Consider the following 24,907-nt stretch of genomic DNA (forward strand, 5'->3'; position numbering starts at 1 on the left):
TTCCCGATGGGAGGGATCGCCGCATCGGCCGCATATTTGACTTCTAGAGCATCTGTCTTCATGATGACCGTATTTTTGACATTTGTTACATCGGAGGGGATTTGGTATGTATACCTCAACCTTAACTTGTAGGAATCCAACCTTGACCACTTTAGGTACTGTTGGCTTATTAAAGGTGAGTATAATAGTGTTGGTGTCCTGCAGATTGTTGTTTCGTTTGATACGAATTCTGCGGACTGCAGTGACACCTTCATTTTTCATACCCTCGACGATTTCTTTGTCGGTGACTCCTGCTAGGTCACGGCAACGAATGACGCCTTTTGATGTGTTAAGTGTAGAGTGGGCGAAACGGTTTACTGAAATATCGTGAAAGGTCTTAATTTTTAGGATATTTTCAGTGTGTGCTTTGCGCTCACACTCTACAAGTAGGCCGCCTGATTTTAGTTTTTTTACACTTTTCGGCTTGCCAACTAATCCAAGTATAGTCTTTTCGACTATAAATGGCGATAGTGCAGCAAGTGGTTTAGCCTAGTCTTTCGATTGGATGACCATGAAGCGAGGAAAGGATTCCACACTACATGGCTCATCATCCGACTCTGATCCTGTTTTGGTACGTTTGTGTTGGTTTTTTTTTTAATTATCCATGATGGCTTGAATAAAATTTCAGCACCCGTGCTCCACACCCACCAAGGAGCCCAACAAGGGGACACTTTTCAAGTGCCAGGGATACACAGATGCCATACTCAGTTGATAAAATTACCTTTGATTGACCTTGAAGTCGCCAATTTCTAAGGTCGGTAAAATTACCCCCCGATTGACCCGTTAAGCCACCGCCTTCTAGGAAGTCTTCTAAGACTTGGAAAAGGGAAAGATAGGGAAATAGAATATAGGGGCAACGGTGGTATCAAGAGAGATACAAGGAGAAAGATAAAAAGGTGAGAAAGTTAATAAAGACCTCCTAGGGCTCGGCGTGACCAGCCGATTTGTCGGAACCGGGCCCATCCCGACCACCCGTCTAAGAGAAGTAGAGGCCAAAGTAGTGTGTTGCAGGGAAAGCCTCTGCTCAACTACCAGGATCCTTTCCTCCCCCGACACGGGACGCAACCCACGGCAAACAGGTTGCCTCTACTTAGTCGCCTTTTACGACACGTAGCGAGGCACGTCGGGCCAATTCTACAACCCCGGACCCGCAGGTGGATTAAGCACAAGGAAATGACAGAATAGATACATACACTAACAGGCAGATTTTGCCACTGAATCTATGGACTGTTTATAGATGAAACGGTGTTTGTTTTAATAACTGTTATGGTATTAATTTAAAGTTAACTTTGAAGGATTTATATATGGATTTTGAGGGATAATTTAAGCTAACTTGTTCAGAAATAAGCTTTTTTAATAATCAGCAACTACTTTAGATGAATGTAATATACATGTTTTTTATGCAGATAAGTAAATGCAGTATCACATATTCTTTTTATAAAGCTAGACTGGATATTACAGTTCTTTTTCTTCACTCTTCAAAATGGACGTTAAGGTTTAAAAGATACAATTATTGCATTAAAAAAATCAAAATGTATGCAGTTTGTCATATTTTTTCCTTCAGTATTTAGTGTCTCTAACCTTTACTCCTTCCCTCTCCCCCCATCAATGTTTAAATGTTTTTGTTGTCATCAATTGTTACAAGGATGATGCCAGGTCAGAATTACTTATGTATATTTTATTTTCATTGTTTGTTTGTTAGTTTTTGTAATTTTTATTTCATTATATGCTATTGATAGTGTGACATTGTATGTCAGACTTGACCTTGTCCAAAATCAATCTCTTTTTCTACCTGACATGAGCAAGGATCTATAATTCCTTGCGAACAACAGGCAGATCAGAAACTTCTATTGAAAGGTCTTAAAAATGTTTCAAAAACATATTTAGAATTAATTTGAATGATTTCTACATGCCATTTAATCTTTGTAAAATTCCTGTTTCTTTGTTAACTGTTGTTTTTTTGTTAATGCGTATTGATGCCTTTTATGTATTAAACATGGATCGTATTACCAGAGTAAGATAAAGACTCGATAGCAAAGACATAACACTAAAATATTTTTTTTTATCAAGATAAATGCATGTAGACTGCAAGAAAGTAGACAAGGGCATTAACAGAGACTACACAACCCTTTACCTCATAGAGCAAAGTTACCCAGTGCGGTGCGCTATAAATAGAACACCTGTTACCTATTCAACTCCATAAGCATAGGCCTGCCTGTTAAATGTTAAGCAATGCAGCGTATGTTACGTTTAAGAGCAATTTTAACCATTTTACATTTTTGTTACATATTTATTATGTGTGGAAAAATGTAAGAGTCAAGTCCGATTGTTATAGCTGTGTAATTATTTTTCACAGAAGAATTTTTTATGCTTTAAAATTTTGAGAGAACTTGTTCACCGGCAAGTCAGTGAAGCCGCGGGGCCAACCATAGCTGCCATTTCTCATGTGTCTACATCACTAAGTCATCTGAATTTGATAATTTATAAAAACTAATTGCTGCCTACATCAATTTCAGAGCCTTTACCTAAGTTATTCAAGCTTTCATAGTTGTGATTCTAATCGTGAAAACTTTGTACGTACTGAATGAAATCCGCGACCTCCATTTTGGAGAGAGAAGATTATGACCCAGTTACTTTAAATAGCAGATTTCGACCACAGCATAAACAGTGACCACGTGATTTGACGTAATTGTCATTCACCGAAATGAATGCAGTATCTAATGGGGGTTTTCCCCGAAGGTGGTGCTACGAAAATGCGCTTAAAATGGCTGATGTTTACAGCAGGCGTCAAAAGGTGCTTCCATGTGAATGGAGTAGAGGCGTCAAAAGGTGCTTCCATGTGAATGGAATAGAGGCGTCAAAAGGCGCTTGCATGAGGTAAAGGGATAAAGTTGCATTCTAATATAGCTATCCTTGTTAAATAAGTAATAACACCACTATTAGTATTGTCAATAATAATACAATTAATAATAATAATGATCAGTATTATCATTATATGAAAGGTTAGCTTAAAAAATATGAATCATTTTCATCCATGTTTAACCACTACTGTGTTTTTGCTTTCTCGGATATAGTTCAGATTTCAGTCAATACCTTTAGACCCGAATTGACTAATTCATATTTGATATTCCAGATCAATCGCCATGCGTCAAGATTTATGCATTAAGATCATAATCATATAGTCTGAAAATTTCGCATTAACATGTTCTTTTTGCTTTTAGTTACATCTGCTGTGTAATCAAATTAATCTTTTTAATCAGGCCAAATGGAACCAAGTTATTTTTTTCACTTGCTCACGCCTTGTCAGCCTTTGCATTTTATCTAATTTTGGTTATATATTATATGTTTCAATCATTTTCTTACCCTGATCATGAAGTTAATATACTAAAATTCAAAGCAAAACAAATGTTCACCAAGTGAAGAAAAATAAAAATTCTCCAAAATTTAAGCTGTTCTTCTTACCATAATGGTTACTGCTTATATTTACTTTTACTGATTTTGCTATCTTTAAAATTTCAAAGGTTATGTGCAAGGAAATCACCATAAATATCATTTCATGTGAAATACAGTCATGTGAAATACAGTCATGCAGTTTTACTTTTTCTAAGAGATGAAGGCTTATCTTAATAAAATGAAAAATAGTGATAACCTTGTTGCTCAATCCACTCAAGATGGAATCTCCAAACCTTCTTATTTCGCCCACTTATGACATAAAAGTCTCCATGCTGTTCATCCCAGCAAATCACCCGTGGCCATGGTGGCATACCCTCCTTGTGTATTGTCACTGTTTCACCACTCGCTGTAAGTTGATGGATGCAGGGAGGGTCACAGTTACACAAGTATATATACCCTCTTCTATCCACAGATATATCCGTGGGCTTAGGCAAGTCACTATGGCAGTACACAAACTTTTTCCTGCCATCCATAACAAAAAATATGTGCACACCATTGTCAGGGGAATCATTGGAAGTGTAACACGAGATGTAGACCATGGAGTCGTCAGGACTTGTAGCCAAGTAACTCCCACAAACAGGTGTTACACATTTACTGATCTTATGAATTTTGCCGACTTGTCCCTCAAGAGATACTAGACACCAGCAAAACCATTCCTTTTGGGTATCCTTATTGTACATCACACCACTCACTAAAAGTTTGTCCACAGACTTCAATGCGCTCACACCATTACAGCATTTAAATTTTTTTTTTAGATCTAATATCCTCACCGTTGTTATGGATACTGACTCAACTGACATAATTTCTATCTGACCTCCTAACAGTGTCACTGCCACTTGGGTCCCTTTCCTGTCCACCACACAAACATCCCAGGGCTCTGACGTCAGTCTTTGTGATGTCGCCAGTAACTTACCGTCAGGGAGACAGTGGAGCCGGAGTTTATTGACATCTCTTTCTAACACCGCCAACAGCTTTGCAGACAAAAATACAAGACTTCTGAAGCTTGGGTTAGCTGCGGCTGAAGAAGAAAGCAAAAAAACTTGAATTGACAATTTCCGAATTGTTTCTATTGGACAATATCCTTGAAACCCATGTAAATGAAAAGTGAAATTTCATGGGTCCAGACACCAGGATGTCACTACCAATCATGTTTATTTATAAATTAACTATTTCTGTATGGACTAACCTTAATTGCATTTTATTTTTAATCCCACACCAAACACTCCAGAAAACAAAAATAAATAAATAGCCACCACTGTTAGAACACTAGTACCAATTCTGTATTCTGTTTCATAAACCAACACCTTATCCTGCACTTCTATGTTCACTTAATTTAGGTTTTTGGACACACTGTTAGTGGACCATTGAAGTTATTAAAAGTTTACCTTCTTTCCAATGAGGATTCAAAGATTAATCTTCTTGACTATTTCTCTGATTTCAAACAGAAGTTGTCAAATGCTTGTGAAGTTGCAGAAACTAATCTTCACTCAACTCAGACAAAACTAAACCTAATGTATGAATGATATATACAGGAAAAGAGTTGGTGATAAGTTCTGGCTCTCTTCGGGTCTTTATACAATTGAAAAGCAAGTGACTTAAACTATATCGTTAACACTCATGAGAGGTGGAAACAAACAATTCTGTCATATAAATATGTTAAAGGAGTATGTTGAAAGCGAAAGCACCATTAATTATTCAATCAATTTAGTTATACATGTACCTATATAAATTCCCACGGGAATGAAAAACTCTTTGCAAACATTCCAGCGTTTAATGAAAATGCTAATATCTGGACTAGATGACTGTTACACATACATCGATTACATCATCACCACAATGACACCTGGGAAGATCAATTGGAAGTTATTCAGAATTCAGAAATTCTTTGATCGACTCAGTGATGCAAATCTGACAGTTAAGGTAGATAAAAGTTTTGCCATACCATACCTGTATCAAGTTTTTAGGATATGTAGTGGGACAAGTTCAAGTTAAACCTGTAGAAGTTAAAGGCAAGCCTATCTTTGAATTCCCAATGCCTATTAGTAAAAAGCAACTCTTGCGAGGTTTGGATATTATTGGAAATTTTTAATGCCTGTTGATGCAAATGATGCAGTGGTCATTTGATTTCAGAAATATAAAAATGGTATCAATCATCCAGTGTGCTATTTTCTAAAAATGCTGAACAAGCATCGGAAAAAATATTCAACAATTAAGAAGATATGTTTGGCTCTTTTGTTTCTGCAAAATTCTGAAGTGTGTTTTAGTTCACCTTCTCTGATTATTGTAGTCAGTGATCACAAACCCCTTACTTTCATTAACAAAATGAAAAAACAAAAATCAGAGATTGTTAAGCTGGAGTTTGGTGTTGCGAGAATACAAGATTAACATTAGACACATCAAAGGGAAATATAATGTGATTGCAGATGCACTCTCACATGTATAGAAACCCTATATTGCTTTTATTTTCTGTTTATTGTGTGTAATTGTTATTCACAAGACATCTTACTCTGTAATTTTAATTAGTATATGGTTATTTGACAATTATGTAAAAGAAAACTTTATTGTGCTTTTTCTTTCTTTTTCTCTGGGGGGTATTATATTGCATTTATACTGTGTATTTAACTTTTATCCATGGTTGAAAGTTGTAAATAACATGTTTACATAGCTAACTTTTGTCCATGATTGTAGGTCGTAGACAGCATGTTTATATAGCAAGAGTTCAAGATCAGTCTTGTTTACAGTTAGACTAGGTTTTTCCGCTGGAAATCTTCACATTCTATTACATCATGTGAAAATGTATATTAATAAGGATTTCATTTTTGTTTTTGAATAATCTCTTGGAATCTATCTGTGTTGAAATAATTTGAGAGGAATATTTTATTTAAAATATTCTTTTGGCATTACTAAAGTTCTCATTGATTTAATTTTCAGAAAAATATATTTTTTGTTGAGTTTACTTAAAATTATCCATTCCACTTTCTTTCTGCCACATAATTTAAGATCTGTAGTCATAACACATCAAAAATCCAATGGAGTCAGTATCTTGGAGTATATCAATACTGATGCCTAGTCCTACAATGTAAGACATAGCACGTTTTTGTTTTAGTGCTATGTCTTACTACCCAAATAACAGCCTTGTATAGCATGTTCCGATGTCGGTTGACATCAGAATGAGTAGTCAAACTTTCAGGAATATCTCACACACTTGGCAGCCTATATGTGTAATTAATATACTTAATGTGCTGTCTTTATCCTGGTGGAATGAAAACATGACACAACAAATGGTCACATTTTCATGTTCCATTGACATACATTTGAATTTTTTGCAATGCAACGGTAGTCGAGGTATGCCAAAGTATGTTTAAGTAGGTTCATGTGGGGGATATGTTTCTTGAACGAAATGAAATGTTGCCTACAGGCCCAATAGGCATATAATTTATATTTCTTTCGTTGAAGAATAATATTTCAACTTAACCCGATTTTGGCATTCCCGGCTTTCATCGCTTTCCAGCCAACTGAAATGTAGGCCACCGAAACTTGAAAACAGGTCCATTTCTTTTGTGAGAATTTGAATTTATTAGAGAAAAGACATCAGAGTAAGTAAAGTCTGAAAAAAGCATTATAACTTTACTTTGTGGAAAAGCATCATTATTGGTGGCCAGTGTGTGTAATATTCCTGAAAATTTGACTTTCCTTACACTGTTAGTCGACATCAAAACAATCTACACAGCACCATTAGTTAGGCAGTGAGACCCATCACCCCCACCCGAAAAAAAATATCAGGTGATGTGTTTTACGATGTAGGACTATACTGGTGCCGCACTTGGGGTTAGAGATGCAGAAAATATTGAGGCTTTCTGTAAACATAGTACATGTATATGGAACCAGCTACACTGGATTCCGATATAGCCAAAGCTGTGAAAGCAATGTTAAAGAAAGTATCCAAGTTAGAAACCACCATTATGGGTGTAATGGATGAGCTGCAAGCAACTTTTGTAGACAACAGGAAAGATCGAAGAGATCGAGAGACTGTGTTTCACTTAACTATTGAGAATAAGGTGATGACAATAATGTCTCTGCGCCATGGAAGACGAGTCACAGAGAAAATATAAAGAACCTGAGAAATATGCGAATGTCATCAGAGAATGTTAGTAAATCCTTTTAAACATCTAGTGCAAGTTATCACAGATGCATTGGGCAAAGAACCAGGAAAAGAAACAGCCCCCAATGTTACCACCCTTTAGTGGAAAAGAGAGGTGGAAAGTGTGCTTTAATAGATTTGAAGTTGTCAACCATCAGAGGTGGGTATTGGAAGAAAAGCTATAGGAAGTACTTCCAAGGTTACAAAGTGCTGCACGTGAATTTGTGCATGGGCAATTGTCTCACAGAGTACGCGTAGATTATGAAGTATAAAATGCAAAGAATTAGTTTAGTCAGCCTAGTTAGGACTGTTGGTACTGCAAAAACATATGGCCCTCAGTTTAGCCACCAAGACTAGAAATATGGTGAGACTGTCGAAAGGTATGCAACTGAATTGAAGAGGTTGAATTACAAAGCGTATGCCAAGCGCAATGAAGGGACCATACAAGATTTTCTGAGAGAGTTCCTTGATTAGTTGTTGCTAAATATTATAGATTGTTAATGTGGGATCAGTTATACATGGCATCATGTTATGATGTAGTCAGAATTTTAGAATGTTTCCAGAGTTCACACAGGAGCTGTATAGTTTCAATATTATTGACTTAATTGGTGCAACATACCAGAATCTGATTGTAACGTTTTAGCTGGTCGTAAAAGTGTCAAGACAAACTGCTCTGGAAATCTCACAATGAGCTTCGAACAAATGTTTGCACCACTATTCAAACAAATGCCTGAAATCGCAGAAGAAGCAACAAAAGTAGCGAAAACCACTGTCGAGATGATGGGTCCTGTTGCCACGACAGTCCTAACCATTGAACAGTTGCCATTTCAGATGGAGAAATTTCAGTTTGGTGCAAAGTAACTTGATAAAGACTTCTGAGCAGCACTTGAGAATCTTTCACACACCCCAACCAATACCAACCATATATCAATATTATGCTAAAACAAAACCGCAAAATTTCATTGAACCAGGCCATCAATGGATCTTCGAAAATCCTTTAAGGGTCGCTGTTGGGATGCATTCCACCCAATGGAAAGATTACTTGAAAAGACAACCACCAATGAATATAAATGACGTATGGTCAAAGTGGATGTACAGGGAAGATAGTATAGTTAAAATACATGCCTGCTGATTGTTATTACAGAATGCATTAAACAGTTGCAGGTGGAAATGTTGATGAAAGCACAATACTGCAAACATTGATGCAAGAAGTAGACAATGAAAGACACTGGCACCCTCAGGCAAATATTTGCCAGTTCCTTCTGAGGCAATACCACCTGCAGCCCGAGAGAAAAGAAAATCCTGTATCAACCACACTGCAACAGTCACAGAAATAGGTAAGATTACAAGAGAAATAAATAGGCAGCGACCAGAACAATCCACACGACCGAAAACAATAAAAAAGAAATGGCAAAATGGGTAAGAGAACACAAAGAAGTCAAACAAAGACGTGCACATAAGCAAGAGTAACAGAGACCTTCTTCACTCACACCGGAATAAATAAGACATGTGTTACCCCAAACCCGAGAACAATGTGCACCTATACACAAACCAAGACGTGTATCACCATATGAGGCCCAACCAATTGTATTCACACAAGACGAAGTGCACAGGCTGCTAGGAGAACAAAACATGCATATGAGCAATAAAGACGGGAAGATGATGAGGCACTCAGAATCCGGAAACATCCACCATCATACAAACCCCACAAGAGTGTGAATTTCAAAGACAGCACACCAAGCGTCAGTCATACATGCATACTAGCAAGAGATTAAAGGAGAAACTTTTTTTGAACTGAGTGACCCCCATAACCTTGCGGATCAGTTGGAAGCACTTGTAGGCTTGGTTCGCTGGGCAACAAAAAATCAGAAGTCATTGATGAGGATGCATCAATTTGTCTGGAGCTACTCAGCAATGACATATTTCACCTGGGGATGTGTCGCATGTTGATGTGTGAATTTGCTGAAGACATTGATGATGAATATAACGAACGAAGTACGCACACCAGTGATGAGTTCTGAGTCAATTTATTGCAAAATCAGTGCGGCAATACAGCATGTAGTTGCAAACACAAACCCAATCGGTAACTCGATGATCGCGATCTCATCAAAGGAAACTGAATTATATGTGACTTATTCTACAACAGTCACCATAGGTCAATCCTGCACACTCGAGTTCACACAAGGATCATTGTGGATTTATCACAGTTGGTCTTATATTTGATTATGGTCATTTGGGGGATTTCCCACAAATAAATCGCGTGTATTTTGCCAGACGGTTGCTACCACTGGCATGTACGAGGTTGAATCAATAAATAATAAGATACAACCAAGGATCACATTGGTGACTGATAAAGTTTCTAAAATTTACACACGTGTACACCAGCCCAGACTATGCTCTGTTATCTCGAAAGAATCAACATCATATTTTGCACAATTGATGCTGAAAAAATTATTGGTTGGCCTGAAGATATTAATGAGGCTTTCACAAGCAATGAATTTTGTGTGCAGGACCAGATGGTACCAGTTATATTGCTGGGATCACCATTATGACTCACGTAAATCTGACCATGGCACCATCATTAGTAGTTATGAAGATTTAGCCTCAACAACCAAAGCTTCACAGGGTTATATATTATTTGTGCTTGCCATGACCAGATGATCTGTTATCGATTACTCCCACTGCGCCTGTGCATTTTCCATGTCATATTGGTCAGGTGGCACATATTCGTTGTACCCCTGTGGACCAGGGCGGGCATACGTTAGACATGCGCGTGGAGACCTTAGCAATACAACTGAACAATAGAGATCAACCTGATGTTCAAATATAATGACAGGCATATGCGGACGTATCATATCAGTGTGAGTTGTCAAGGTGAAAACACGTTCATATGACATATTACAGATATGGCCTTTATGATGTCTGGGATTACTTACAGATGTAAAAATGTGCCCATGGCCCTGACCACAGGCGTGGCACCAACTGCTAAACAAGTTGCAATGCGAGTCATTGACAGTATCTTAAATTTTGATGCAGACTGTTAAAAAAAATCTAGGATTGCAGGCGGTTCAATCGATTTGACAATTAGTGAATTGGTCATCATGAAAGACAGTTACACTTCCACTGATAGCAACAGTGCCAGTTCCAGTTAGTAAAATCACCAATGAAGCCGCTGCACAATGTATAGGGGTGATTGGGATGGTTTCAAATATGATAATGAGAAGTGGATTACTGTTGTCTTGCAAAGGGTATTAGATGAAATTAATAATGTATAAGTGATAAGGAAAATAAATCCACAAAATATCCGATTATGGGTCAGAAAAAAATGGGTGTGCTTGTGAAGGTTGATCGCATTACCAATGATTTTCAGTATTTATCATATATGGTTAGAGACATTATTTTCTACCATGCGGGACCATCTTAAAAGTCGATAGTAAGCTGATACAGTCTGGAAAAAAAACTTATTAGGTCAATATCACAGTTGGATTTGGTACAATGTCACAATGACTTTGTTCGACAACACACTTTATTAAATCAACGGAAAAGATTCTTTTTTTAAAACTTCTTGACAATATCGACATTGCCATGATAATCATCGGATTCATTACCACAGCGATGACAACGAGAAGTTGCCTGACCCAACAATGAAGTTTTATAAGGACTCAAACAAACATGCATATCATAAGTATATTGAGCATTAATTTACTTAATGTATTTTCATGGCCAACCAATCCGCTAATTGCACCTATACAAAGTACAAACCCTAATTTAAACCTTGGCGTGCACAATGCTGATTACAACTTCATGGACCCCAATTGCTATTTTCGTGTGTGATCCCCCTCAGTCACATATTCAGGTTTTTGCAAATATGTCTGGAGGGTCATTTTTGGGGCCAACACAGTTATGTTAACTCGGAAAGGTACCTCTAACAATGCAACTGATAACATTAACATTGCTCATTTATCAAGTTTGTTCTTAACGGTGTAATGTCTTGCACTCACCACAGACTTTAAGATACAGATTACTGAACAGGGTCAGTTTACAATTCAGTATCTAACATAGCCTCAACACATCAAAAACACTAATTAGTAACTAACACCGCCTCACGGCACCGAACACGTTTGTAGCGTTTTAAGATTCTAGTTGGGTTAACAATCAAACCCGTCATGTGATGATATTTTATTGGGAAGGAGTATCTGAAGCTTCCCTGCACCTTGCTAACATTATAGTTCTCAAAGTCAAAGGCGGCACACATGCAAAAGACGGTGGAAGATTTCCATTCCTCACAGCCACTCAATCATTGCAAGCATTTCTGCTGTGTCTTTATTCTTAATGAATTCGCATCCTGTACACCTGAAACTGCATCATCAACCTGGATTCATCAGCAAGACCTGGCACTCATTGGCTTGCATACATGGTGTGGCCTCAACAACTGTTACGTTTTGACTCATACGGGTTTGCCCTGATACTTGAAGTTCTTGAGTATTTAACCCAAAGCTGTAGTGACAACCACTGTTTTATTGGACTCTGCCTTTGCAAACTATCCTAGATGAACCTATATACAGATATCTTATTGTTATCAATAGTAACCGGCATGTCTGGAGGCGCTGGCAAATTTATCTCGTCATGGCTGCATCCGCGATACTTGTTTATTCAAAACCTATCTTGGCAGCACAAAGCAGTTTCAACACACTTAACGAGATGTTCTCTGTGGCTATTGAGGATAAAACAATTAGCATAAATTACTTTGATAAATCAGTGAAAATCAGGTAAATTTTAAAATGTTTGCCAGAACACTTTTGTTATGTTCAATAGTCACAACTGGTATGATTTTGCAATCGAATGATTGACAATAGTAGTATAATAATAAAGGTTTTGTTGTTACTGATCTATGTTGAAGTTCTCTACCGCACATGAATTTTCATCTTGCAGTATGCCTGTTATTGACTTTCACGCCTGGGCATATGTGCATGCTGTGAAGACAAGACAAAGTAATAGAGGGGTGGGTGGGTTAAATGGCTTTGTCCTAGAATGGTAATAAAATCTGGTGGAGTGGGGATAGGGGAGCGGTGTATGTTGCAATTTAGATCCTCTTGAACTTTTCCACACACACACACACACACACACACACACACACACATATATATATATATATATAAAAGACTTTTAAACAATATGTTGTACGTGTGCTACATTTTATATGCTAAGATTAAATAATCACATTTGGAGATGCAAAGAGCAAAGAATTCATTTTACATTATAACTATTTGAGCATAATGAAGTATATGTAAAAGAACTATCCTGTTCTAAAATGTTGAATGCAGTTTGAATGTTTCTTTGCTTGTGCATGACATAGTTGCAAATACCCATCATTTTTCAAAACTGCCATTGTAAAGCCTCTGCTGAAGAAACCAACACTAGACCATAACGATTTAAAGAACTACTGCCCAGTTTGTAATCTCCCATTCATATAAAAAATCTTAGAAAAAGTTGTTCTATCCCAGCTTGTATCTCAACTAAATTCAAACAGTCTTTTTAGCAATGTACAATCTGCATATCACCCTTGCCACAGTACTGAAACTACTCTTCTAAAAGTAGTTAACGACATTCTCTCTGCATTGGATAGTGGAAAGATTACAGTCCTCACCCTCCTTGATTTGTCTGCAGCATTTGACACAATAGACCATGATATATTACTTCACCGTCTCCAGCATGTATTTGGCATTCATGATACAGCCTTACTGTGGTTCGAGTCCTACTTGGTCAACAGGACACAAATTGTATCTGCAAATGGAATACACTCCAGCCCAGTTGATCTATGTTGTGGTGTTCCACAGGGGTCTGTTCTTGTACCTGTTCTCTTCATTCTAATACACTCAGCAGCTCTCAAGTGTCATAGATCATCATCCAGTGTCTCACCAATTGTACGCTGATGACACCCATATATACAAATCTAACCACCCAACTGAAGTTGATGCTACTATCCAAGGTGTAGACAGGTACATTTCTGATGTGAAATCATGGATGACATGTAACAAGCTGCAGATGAATGATGATAAAACTGAGGCCATTCAGATCACAACACAAAAACTTTCTCATTCACATCCTTTACCTCAAACAATAAATAACAGCAACGCCAACATTAAATTCGCACAATCAGTACGAAACCTAGGTGTTACTCTGGACAGTACTCTCATATTGCACCAACCTGTCATGAACATATGCAAGGCTGCATATCTTAAGCTGAGACACATCAGCTCAATTCGCAAATATCTTTCAGTTGATGCCCCTAAAACTCTTGTGTGTTCATTAGTACTTTCAAGACTGGACTATTGTAACTCAATTCTGTCTGGTTCATCTCAATATCTACTCGAGAAACTTCAAAAAGTTCAAAACACAGCTGCTGGGATCATACTTATAGTACCACGATCAGAGCACACCTCCCCGCTGCTCTGTACCCTACACTGGCTATCCATTCAATCCAGAAACAAAATTTGTTCTCTGTGCTTTTTTCACTGTCGGAGTCTAGTCCAACATACCTATCCGATCTCACCCATGTGTACACACCATCGAGATACTTACGCTCATCTTCTGACAATCGTATACTCATTATTCCCACTATGAAAACAAAGTCATATGGACAGCGTTCTTTTGCATACCAAGGCCCAGCAACGTGGAATGAATTGGCCACTGAACTCAGACACAAAGGCACAGTGATCACATTCAAGAGTGCTCTCAAAACCCACTTATTTCGACTGCAAGAACAAACTTAAAGACCTAATAATGTTTCCTACCTGAAATACTCTCAGCATGTTATTTTATTTTTTAATGTTTTTCTAATTTCATCGTGTTTGTTTTTGTAATAATATTATTATATGTTTTTTATCTTATAGGTTTTGTCTAATGTTGTAAAGCACTTAGAGCTTCTAAAGATTAGGCGCTACACAAAATCCTCATTACTATTATTATTATCTTCTGATATCGATTTGCAAAACTTAACACCACCGTTTCTGAACTTCAACAAAACTTCCAATAAAGAAAGAAAATACTTTTGGCATGTTTCATTGGCATTTAAATAGTTGTGACAATGTGTTAGTGGGTGTGTATTCAAGAGAGAAAATAATGATGACATAGAGACTACCATGGACTCTGCATAAAACCGGGCACATTATGTCCATGCAAGTGTATCAGCAACTAAATATGCCTTGCCAATAACTGTAGTGTTCTGTGGGTTACAACTCTACCATGAAGGATGAAGCTGAGTGAAAAAATACTATATTTTGTAGAAAGCAGACATTTTAAACATAATTTTACTTTGTTTTCTGTATAAACGAGCATGAGACCTTATGTCAAATTTAAAACTTGATAGAGTTTATGAAATGAAATAGCATTAAATGGAATAAACTTTAATATCTAAACATTGTTTGCAATTGTGTTCATATAATAAGGTCAGACATCCTATAGCTAAATTAAAAACAGAACTGGAATCTTAATATAGTACAATGTACATATAAATGCTGCATTTGGCAAACTGAATCATTTTTTGCTTGGCCATTGTCCAAAAAGATGTTGATAAACTAGAATAGGTGCTGGTCAGTTAAAATAGGTTAGGTCAGTCTGAATAGGTATTGGTCATTAAAATATAATGTTGGTCTGTTACAATATGCATTGGTAAGTAATTAGAGTATAGGAAAGCTCGGGGATTTGAAGCTTGTGCGAGCTCGAGCTTGATAGTTTGTTTCGAGCTTTCAAGCTTGAGTAGTACGAAAAATAATTTTCTTTATAATTTATTTAAAAATCATTCTTGTTAATATAATAGTATTTCAAAAAGACAAGAGCATGCAGAGATTTATCAGATAACTTTGATCGCAATTTTGTACAGAAATCAGTAGCAACTGAAAAAGCTCTTTCTGAATCAATTGAAGTCGGTTTGATTGTTCTGATGGCATCTGATAATCGCCTCAAATTTTCAGTCAGTTCACCATTACTTTTTGACAAGGAAAATTCTTGGTGTAATTTCTTAAATCGATTGGTTTGAAGAGATCCCCGAGTGCTAGAAGCTTCCAATCGAAATCTAAGTTCATCTTCAAGTGAGAGCTCGTTATGGTTAATTGTTACTTTCTCATCATGTGCTTCTTCATTTGCAATATTTGCCGATGGAAATAGCCGCTTCATCAAATTTGTTGCTAATTTAATAGAAGTTTTGGATGGAACATTATCCAAATGGTGCAGAGAAATCATAAGATCCATAAGTTGTTGATTAACTCTACCGTCGATGTAATGATCAATATTTTCTAAAAGAGTACGACTGATCTCTGTTCCTTGTGCAGACAATTTTTCCCTCATGAAGCTAATAGCAACATAAGCGGTTCTCAGAGAAGCCTTTTTTCGCTCATAGCATTAAGAGTAACCTCAACCAGTTTCAATGCCAAAACTATGGATTTCAATAATTCTATGTTCAAATTAGTTAAGAGATGCTCGGATCCGATTTCACTCAGCACTTCATTGGTGACATCGTATAATTTAATCAAGATTTCCAGCATTTTTAGCATGGAATTCCATCTAGTTTTGCAGTCAAGGGACAGTTGTTGTTCTACGTTAAATTTTTCTGAGCTTTTAGCTTTAAATGCATCCGATCCTATGGCTGTGCCTTTGAAAAATTTAAAGATTTCTCTCACAGTGTTTATATTTTCCTTCCATGATTTGCTTTGTATCTCAACTTCTTCAGCACTCAATTCATCGTTGCTTTCATCGAAATCATCAGTCTGTCCAGTTTCTTCGCATGAAAAAACTGAAATTCCTTGACCTGGGCAATTTTCTCTGTAAAAAGTTTTTGTAACACCCAAATGCATCCGTGATTAAGGCAGGCTTGATACAGAGCGGGTGATTCTTCTCCGAGCTTGATCATGACACTTGCTCCATCACCGGTAGAGGCAACATTATCCTGTTTGAATGAGACACCAAAAGAATTAAGATGTTCCTCAACAAGCTCGTTCATTCTTTCAGCATTACAACTTCCGTAAATTCTGACAAGACCAAGATTGATACATTTTGACGAGACCGTATGAAGGTTGATGTTGAGAAATCGACAATTTCCGATACTTGTCCATTTGTCCAATGATATTGAAAATCTCTTTGATTCTGAGAGTTCTTTCTTAAAATCCTGTATGACTTGTTGCTTCACTTTTTCTTCAAAATCGCAAATAAGGGCCATCACCAATCTTTCATCAGCAGGTAGCTTCATTCCTCTTAATGACAGCGACTGACGAATAAATTCTGAATGAGTGATTTTCTGAATCGAGAATCCATCAACTGCAGTGAATTTCGAAACTATTTCTTCCAGTGAAGTTTTGACAACAAAGTTATACATTGTTCTCATTTTCTTCGGCTCTATTTCAGACTCATCCTTGTTGACGTCAATATGATGAATGCTAAGCAGATGTCGATGCATTGTTGAAGTGTTTCCATGTGGTCATGAAATTGTCTGCTTACATTCATTACAAGCTGCGAAATTATCCTTTTCGTGGGTGTTAAAATAAGTCCAAACAGCTGATTTCTTATTTTTTGACATCACTACTGCTTTAGAAATAAAATATAAGTAAAAATTAACAAACAAAGAGCAGATACAATATGAAAAATCGCTGATAACATGTTTATGTTGCTTGAACTGTTCAAAAATCAGTTTTAAAAGAAATCCCTCGGGCGTCAGTTGTGCGCCTACTGCCCCTCCGGCACCACTCATCGTCAGGCCAAACGCTTGAGAAGTTCACCGGTTCTCGCGCTTGCAGAAGTTGAAAAACCCCTTCTCCCCGTCAGCCGCAATCATAATAGTCGGAATTGTTACCTTAGCAGCACCCAGCGATGACCGTTGCAAGGTCGACCAACACACGGGGATGCGTAGGCCGTGTAAATCTGTAAAGCCGCTCATTCCCACAGTCAATTAATTATCGCACGGGTTTATCCGATCCGATAATATCAAAAAACGGAGAATTTTTCTAGGCGTAAGCTTGAAGCTCGTCGAACTTCGACCTCAAGCTTCGAGCCCCCGAAAATGCTCCATAACTATCGAGCCTCGAGCTCGAGCCTAGGCTCGTCCCAAACTCTAGTAAGTAATAATAGTATTGATCAGTTGGAATAGGTGTTAGTAAGTCCAGGTAAGTATTGCCAGCAAGAAAAGGTGTTGGCCAGTGAGGATATATCCTTGCATGTCCCTAGGTGTGTCTAACATACTCTGTTCAAATTTCATAAACCCTAGAGTGCTAAATTCCCAAAGTCACATAGTGGTAAATGTACTATAAAAATTTCTTTATGCCATAAGACTCATTATGTCATACCTAATATAAAATATTCATAACTCCCAAAGGGTCATTTTAAAACATGACTGTATAATGTTACATTCCTATACCACCTAATCAGGCCCATCTATGTTAAATTCCCTTACTGCCCAAGAGCAATGTTAATTCTTGACTGGCCCAATACTGTCCAAAACAGGGGAGCCACAGTGGCTCAGTGGCTTGATTCCCAAACTTACAACCAAAAGGGAGTGGGTTTGCATCCTACCATCAGACCAGTCCAGGTCAGCTACTGGGGTGTATTCTTGTGCAAGTAACTTTATTCCAATTACCTCAGCACTAAATAACCTGCTTTGTCATTGTACCCTAAAGCACCAAACCATAAAACTGTCCAAAACATGACCATAAGGTTAGATTTTCAGAGATCCTATACCATCCCAAATTTTGCCATAATGTTAAATTCCCAAATGCCCCATAGCATCCCACCCCAGTTTCCAGGTAATGCATTTCCCATGCTAGGCTATTTTGTTTCCTATACTGCCCACATATTATATGCTACTGTATGATATTTTTGCACTGCACATAGTGAAAGGAATATATTATACGTGCAAATTATGTTATAAAAAAGCACAGAAAATCACAAAAATCCAATAAAAATATACAAATATTGTTTTAAGTATATTTGTCATGGGGGCCCCGAGTGGCCGAGTGGTCTAAAGCACTCACCATTCCAGATTACTGCCATCTCACCTCTGTCTGCGTGGGTTCAAGTCCAAGGCTCGGCTAGGGTGGGTACATGGGAAAGCCTGCCTGTAGCTTCTCGTGGGTTGGTGGTTCTTCCCTGGGTTTTCCAGGGTTCTTCCTCCACCAGTTATACTGACCGCCATGTATGGCCTATCTTGTGCTGAAAAATGGCGTTAAACCCTAGAACAACAACAAAAACATTTGTCATGTCTTTCTTGTGTACTGTCTTTTGGTTGTCAAGATTCATTTCTATTTCCTTTATTCAATGGAATAAGCAAGGCCATGATGCCATTGTTAAAAAAAATTCACCCTTAGCATTGCAACAAATTTAATTCAATGTACCTGCAAATTTCACATTCATTACATTCTAACAATATATCTTCATGACAACATTATCTTACTGTAAAGCTTAGTATGCGAATATTTGTTAAAACAATTTTAAAATAAATTACATCATCTGGATTTATGTGATTCCATTAAATCAGGGTTGACAGTCAAAGACTTTTTTGTCGCAAGTAAGAAAGAATTGTTATGTCTGGTCAAGTTATATTTTTTATTATATTTTCTTGAGTAAATTCATATATACTGCTGGAAATAGTGTCTCTCGCAGATTTTTGAGACACTGAAATAGATTCATTTCTGAAATATTTTTACAAATATTCAGCGAATACTTTTTTATGCATTTCAGACCATAAGGAGATCTGCAAATGGAGTTACAAGTAGTAGAGGGTAGCACTAGTGGGACAAACTGTGCGAAGGTCAGTGGCTGTGTTTTATTTCCCACACACCCATCCACACGCGCACATGTGTGAGTGCTTTAGTTTGGTGGTTTATATCAATGGAAAACCAAACTTAACTTCAGCACATTCCATTTTGCCAAACCACTCTGTACCTAGATTTTAAACAATAAATTCCAACTGTTACAGGTGATGTACCACAGCCAGTGAAGATGTCCAGTTGTAACTTTGTATTAATTTTGATCAATGAAACTTTGACCTCACATGACGCTAACAGAATTCTACCTTTTAAAATCTGAAATACAGAGAGAATTTGCTGAGTATTGAGGAACACTACTTTGAAACAGGCCAGCTCTTAAAAATATAATTAAGAGTGTAGAAAAAGTCAGATTTTGTTGCAACCAAAATATAACAAATTGAAAGACCTGAATGTGAGTAATATGTATCTTTATGCTGGCAGTAGATACTTAGCTGGTCGATAGTATATATAGTCTGGGCTCTGGATATTAGATAACTAGGTATTAGATAGGAGATAACTGATTAGTGAATAGTAGATAACTGGGGTGTTGGTAGGATATAATTTTTTGGCAGAATAGCATATTACAGGGTACTAGATAGTAGAAAATTGGTTTGTTGATAGTAAATAACTTGGTTCTGGATAGCAATTAAAGTACTTGGCAATTACTAATTGACTGATGATTAGTAGATCACCAGTACAAGCACTAAAACAATTTGATATAATCACCCAATGACCACACATCACAAAATCTGAATAATTTCATTCCTGGATTGTTTGTTTTTGTTTCATGTTTGTATGATTCACCAAAAAGCCTTACTAAGGCGAATATTAGAACTTCAGTGCAATACAAAACACTAACAAACACCTATAAAAAATCATTACTATCTCAATTTACAACAAAAAAATTGCAAAAAAAATCCTGAGAATTTAGGAAGGATCCAGTTTATGAAATCAACCCATGTTATCATAAAATCATGAAATCAATCCATGTTATCATAAAATCATGAAATCAATCCATGCTATCATAAAATCATGAAATCAATCCATGTTATCATAAAATCATGAAATCCATCCATGTTATCATAAAATCATGAAATCAATCCATGTTATCATAAAATCATGAAATCAATCCATGTTATCATAAAATCAATCCATGTTATCATAAAATCATGAAATCAATCCATGTTATCATAAAATCATGAAATCAATCCATGCTATCAAAAAATCATGAAATCTATCCATGTTATCATAAAATCATGTGAATGCTGTACATTATGATGTATGTTCCCTGAAACTGCCTAATTAATCTGGTTGAGAAATATCTTCCTGGCACCGACTCTGCATTAACTTTCTTGGTGTTCATGTGCACATTCTCTCCCACACAGTTCCTTTAGTTTATTGGTTTTCAACAATGGGAAACTAGATATAACTTAAGCAGGAGAGTAGGGGCATTATAGGTGGTAACAGAGATTATGGTTAGGGGTAGAGTTTTAAAAACAGATGCGAATGGGATGGTAATTTTCATTAAAATGGGAGGTTACGGTCATTATAGGTGGAAATAAATTTTAGGGTTAGGGGTATTAGCTTTATTTAGAAGGGATTTAAATTCTACTTTATACCCCTTCTTTCACACGGTCAGTACATAGCTGAATGTCAAGTCATTACAAAAGGTGTCTATAGATATATTTAACGTTTCATGTTTTTAGGCAAAATGAACCCTATATATGATAGAACTAAAGACGAGTTTATGAAATTAATACATTAATTAATTAATCATCGTTCAGGGCATCTGTTAAGATACACGACCTCAGTGTATTTATATGTCCCTGCCTTTATCAAGTAAAATGTAATACAGCCTTTTATTTAAATTTTAGAGGTTAAACCAAACTCGCGTGTCTTTTCCAAACACGAGAAACACTGTTACAAAATAGACAATTGCACCTGATGTCGTACAACATTTGTCTGCAGACCGTCACTTTATATTACACTATTACAATGTAGCTATGAATCAAGATGGCGCCTATGTTAAATTTCATGTTTGTTCCCAGAATCTTTTGACCCTATTTAACAGTCCCCAACCCATTCGTCCCTCAAGTGCCATCCTTTACTACTGCTAAACCATCTTATTTTCATTGCATTGAATATTAAGATGGTACATTTTGTCCTTATCGAATTCAGTAAGTTATAAAACACAATTTAAGCATAGAAAATAGCCAGATATCATGTCTTATCTATCTCATACGATTTTCCAGTTCCAGAGTCCCATTACAAACCAGTCTGAAGTCCGCTGGTTTTGCATTTGCTGTGGCCATTGAATCATTCTTAAAGGACTCTAAGGTTTACGGTTTACTGGCTCCAACTGAAGTGGCTTGTCCACCTAACGCAAGACACACTTCAATCTCGGTCTGCAAAGGATAAAGCAAAACAATTCAGATTAGACCCTTCTTGCTGTTGAATTCTTTGCGCAAAAAATATTATTGGTGGATAGAAGCTCACTCGTATAGCTCGTATACTGAAAATTTACTTTTTCCTTTAGATAGGTTCCCCAACCACATTAACGTTAGGCGAATATGTAATAGGTTGAGGTATTGTTGAGCATCGTACCTATATCTCGGAGACCATTTGTGAGAGGAAATGATGGATTATCTAAACGACAGATAACACTCTCTCTCAACTTGGAGCAGCACAACCCAGGGAGATATAGTCTGCGTCTTAGGAAAGGAAACGTATGAAACTCACCAACAAACATTTTCCTTGCGAATCCAGCGAAAGCTGCAGAGGGGTAAGAGCAGTTCTCATGCTGTATTGACATCAACAGGATAAGAAAATCGTATGTGCAACCTTCACTAGACCTACAAGACTGAGAATTCGTCTCTGCGAACCTAAATTCTGTATAGATCATTTTCAGATACTATTTTTAGCTGGCCAAACCTATCCCATAGCCTTATCCGGTACGGTCATGCGCATTTGACGTAGAGCATCTCGACTGACCTACACTTCTTACATGAATAAAACATTTATCATTATAGATCGCGGCAGATCTTAGTAAACAATATATGCCAGCCCACAAGTATAAGAGTTGAACTGTACGTTTTCATCAAGTATTTTTTTTTAACGATAAATGAGTATCTATTGCTTTATATTACTGCATCGTGACTATCATCTTAACTCCGCCCCGCCTTCTTATGACTGTATGGTAATGAATAATCCGAAAATAAGCAAGTTAACTTGTCTAATTAGCAGCAAACAATGAACACCAAAGGCGGCACATCACATATTAAGCAGATTCTTCAAAGATTTGCCATTTAGTCAATAAATTAAATGGGAATGAATGTGAATACCAAACCTGCTTATGATACATTGGATTGGCTAAGGAATTTTTACTCTCTCTCTCTCTCTCTCTCTCTCTCTCTCAGTTTGCTAACTCCTTGAACAAATATGGATAATAATGATGAGTTAACTCATCCTGCGATACATTTGCAATGGCCAGTTACAGTACTATCAGCTATGTGTTACTCGTGTGGCTTCTCGGACTGGGCTTGGAATCGGATTACGTTGGCATTGATAATGCTGTGTTTACCTGAATGCATCTATCTACTATGAAATTAATTATATGCAACAAAGAGATTTGTAAGCCATCGTGTTTTCGCGAGTGTATAGTCTTCATGAGTCATCTAAATACAGGTAAATTTGTACAAATTGTAATTCTGGTCACACAGGAAAATCGTCCATCCACCCATTTTCTTTCAGAAATGGATCATTTAGTTTTGTAAGTCCTATCCAGGACCGCGGACAGGGTAGGACAAATTCCGGGGGACCACAACGGTCATGGGGTCCACCGTTGTTTCAATTTGTGATTCACTGGGGCCTTCTGGACAGTTTTTCCTAGGGCCCACAAATCATGTCCACTGCCCTGTTCCTCTCTGATACTTTTTGTACTCATATTTACTTTTCTGTTTTAGGCAGATTACTGAACTATTCACTCATGATTTTTAAACATACTATTTTTGTGAAGGTTGTACAGATGTCAAACCTTTAAAAATTTGTTTGAAACTTTCTTCACGAACATACACCATGTTAAAGTTGCCCTACGTTGATTGCGCATGCGTTAAATATTGACGTGGAAAAACCCAAATTCGACTTCCTGAAAAAGGTCTATATCAAAAGTCGAGGACGTGGACTGTTTATGTTTATAATGCACTCAAAATGAACATCGTTTAATTATTTACATTATTCATTAAGTTTTGATTATGAAATTCATCGTTACTATATAGCAATCAATACATTCTCCTAATAAACGCAATTAAGGACCATTTGGTAATCGTAAGCACAAAAGGTCAAAATGATTAAGGCCTGCTGAACCATAGTCTTTATAAATTTATAAAAGAGATATTATTGATTCGCTTTACTTCAAATGTTTTCTTTCACAATTAGTATTTGCCTTCTTTTAACTTTCTCACATTCAGTCACTTGCGTTATTTTCTTTTTGGCACCGGTCCCTTTTTACACTGCTCACCTCTCCCATACACATTTCTAGTGTACTGATATGAAGGCATATCGAGATGCAATTGCGGGGGATAATATGGCCGTATTGGCATGTTTGCAGTCGGGACATATCTATGTGCTATTTCAGAATACGAATTAATGACAATAGCATGTTTCTTCGTATAAAAATGTTTAAACTCCGTAAATCTTTGGTAAGTTGGTTATGTTCATTAGTCAATCATGATAGATGGCTGAATTTCCCTGTGGCAAGTGTAAATTGGAATTTGACCATGATACCATTCAGTGCTCAGATTGTTGTAAATGGTACCATAGGAGATGTATTGAAATGTCTCAGCAAGAACTTAAATCTTGGTCTTTAAAATCACTACAATTGCTTTGCAAATCCGGTGCATTTGAAGGTGAAGACTATGATGCAGGAGCGGCTTTATAAAGGTAAGAGGATTTAAAAAATTTTATTTAGTATGTTATTAGTCTTCATTTTAGTAAATGTTTTCAATGAAGTTAAGTTTCAAACTATTTTGAATGTAGTTTGCATTAAAAATTATTGTCTTCATTTATACAAGATAATATTTTCCTCAGATTAAGTCAGTAACAACTGCTTCTTTAATTCAATCAATAAACGAAATTAAAATATATTCTTATAATAAAAAAAATCAATCAACATAAATAATGACACAATTTTCATTCCGTTTTCATTATTTTTATTATCATGTATAGGAGGCCGTGTGCGTCATTTTATTTAAATACACTCAAAAGTAGTGAATGGGGTGAGATTAGCGACAATGTGAATTAGCATTAAAAACACCCCCTGGGTAAGATTAGCGACAATGGAAATTTAACATTAACCACCCTGGGTAAGATTAGCGACAATGGAAATTTAACATGGGCAAAAACCCTGGGTAAGATTAGCGACAATGGAATTTAACATTGGAGAAAGGAAAAAAAAGGAAATATTGATTTTAGCGACAAAGGCATT

The 24,907-nt window shown here is 36.8% G+C and overlaps 1 protein-coding gene across 1 annotated transcript in view; it reads right to left on the bottom strand.

The window, feature by feature from the left end:
• Positions 1-22,341, bottom strand: part of LOC149804077 (uncharacterized) — a 75,212-nt gene extending 52,871 nt beyond the window's left edge. The window contains exons 1-3 of the mRNA XM_089953995.1: positions 22,165-22,341; positions 21,668-21,830; positions 3,689-4,510 (exon numbers count right to left, since the gene is read on the bottom strand). Coding sequence (XP_089810121.1) covers positions 3,689-4,510; positions 21,668-21,737 — 892 coding nt within the window. The 5' untranslated portion in view covers positions 21,738-21,830; positions 22,165-22,341. The remainder of the gene's footprint in view (positions 1-3,688; positions 4,511-21,667; positions 21,831-22,164) is intronic.
• Between the last annotated feature and the right edge of the window lie 2,566 nt (positions 22,342-24,907).

This window comes from Sinohyriopsis cumingii, chromosome 3, assembly GCF_028554795.1.
Source record: "Sinohyriopsis cumingii isolate HCF-2022 chromosome 3, ASM2855479v2, whole genome shotgun sequence".
Classification (NCBI taxonomy): Eukaryota; Metazoa; Mollusca; class Bivalvia; order Unionida; family Unionidae; genus Sinohyriopsis; species Sinohyriopsis cumingii.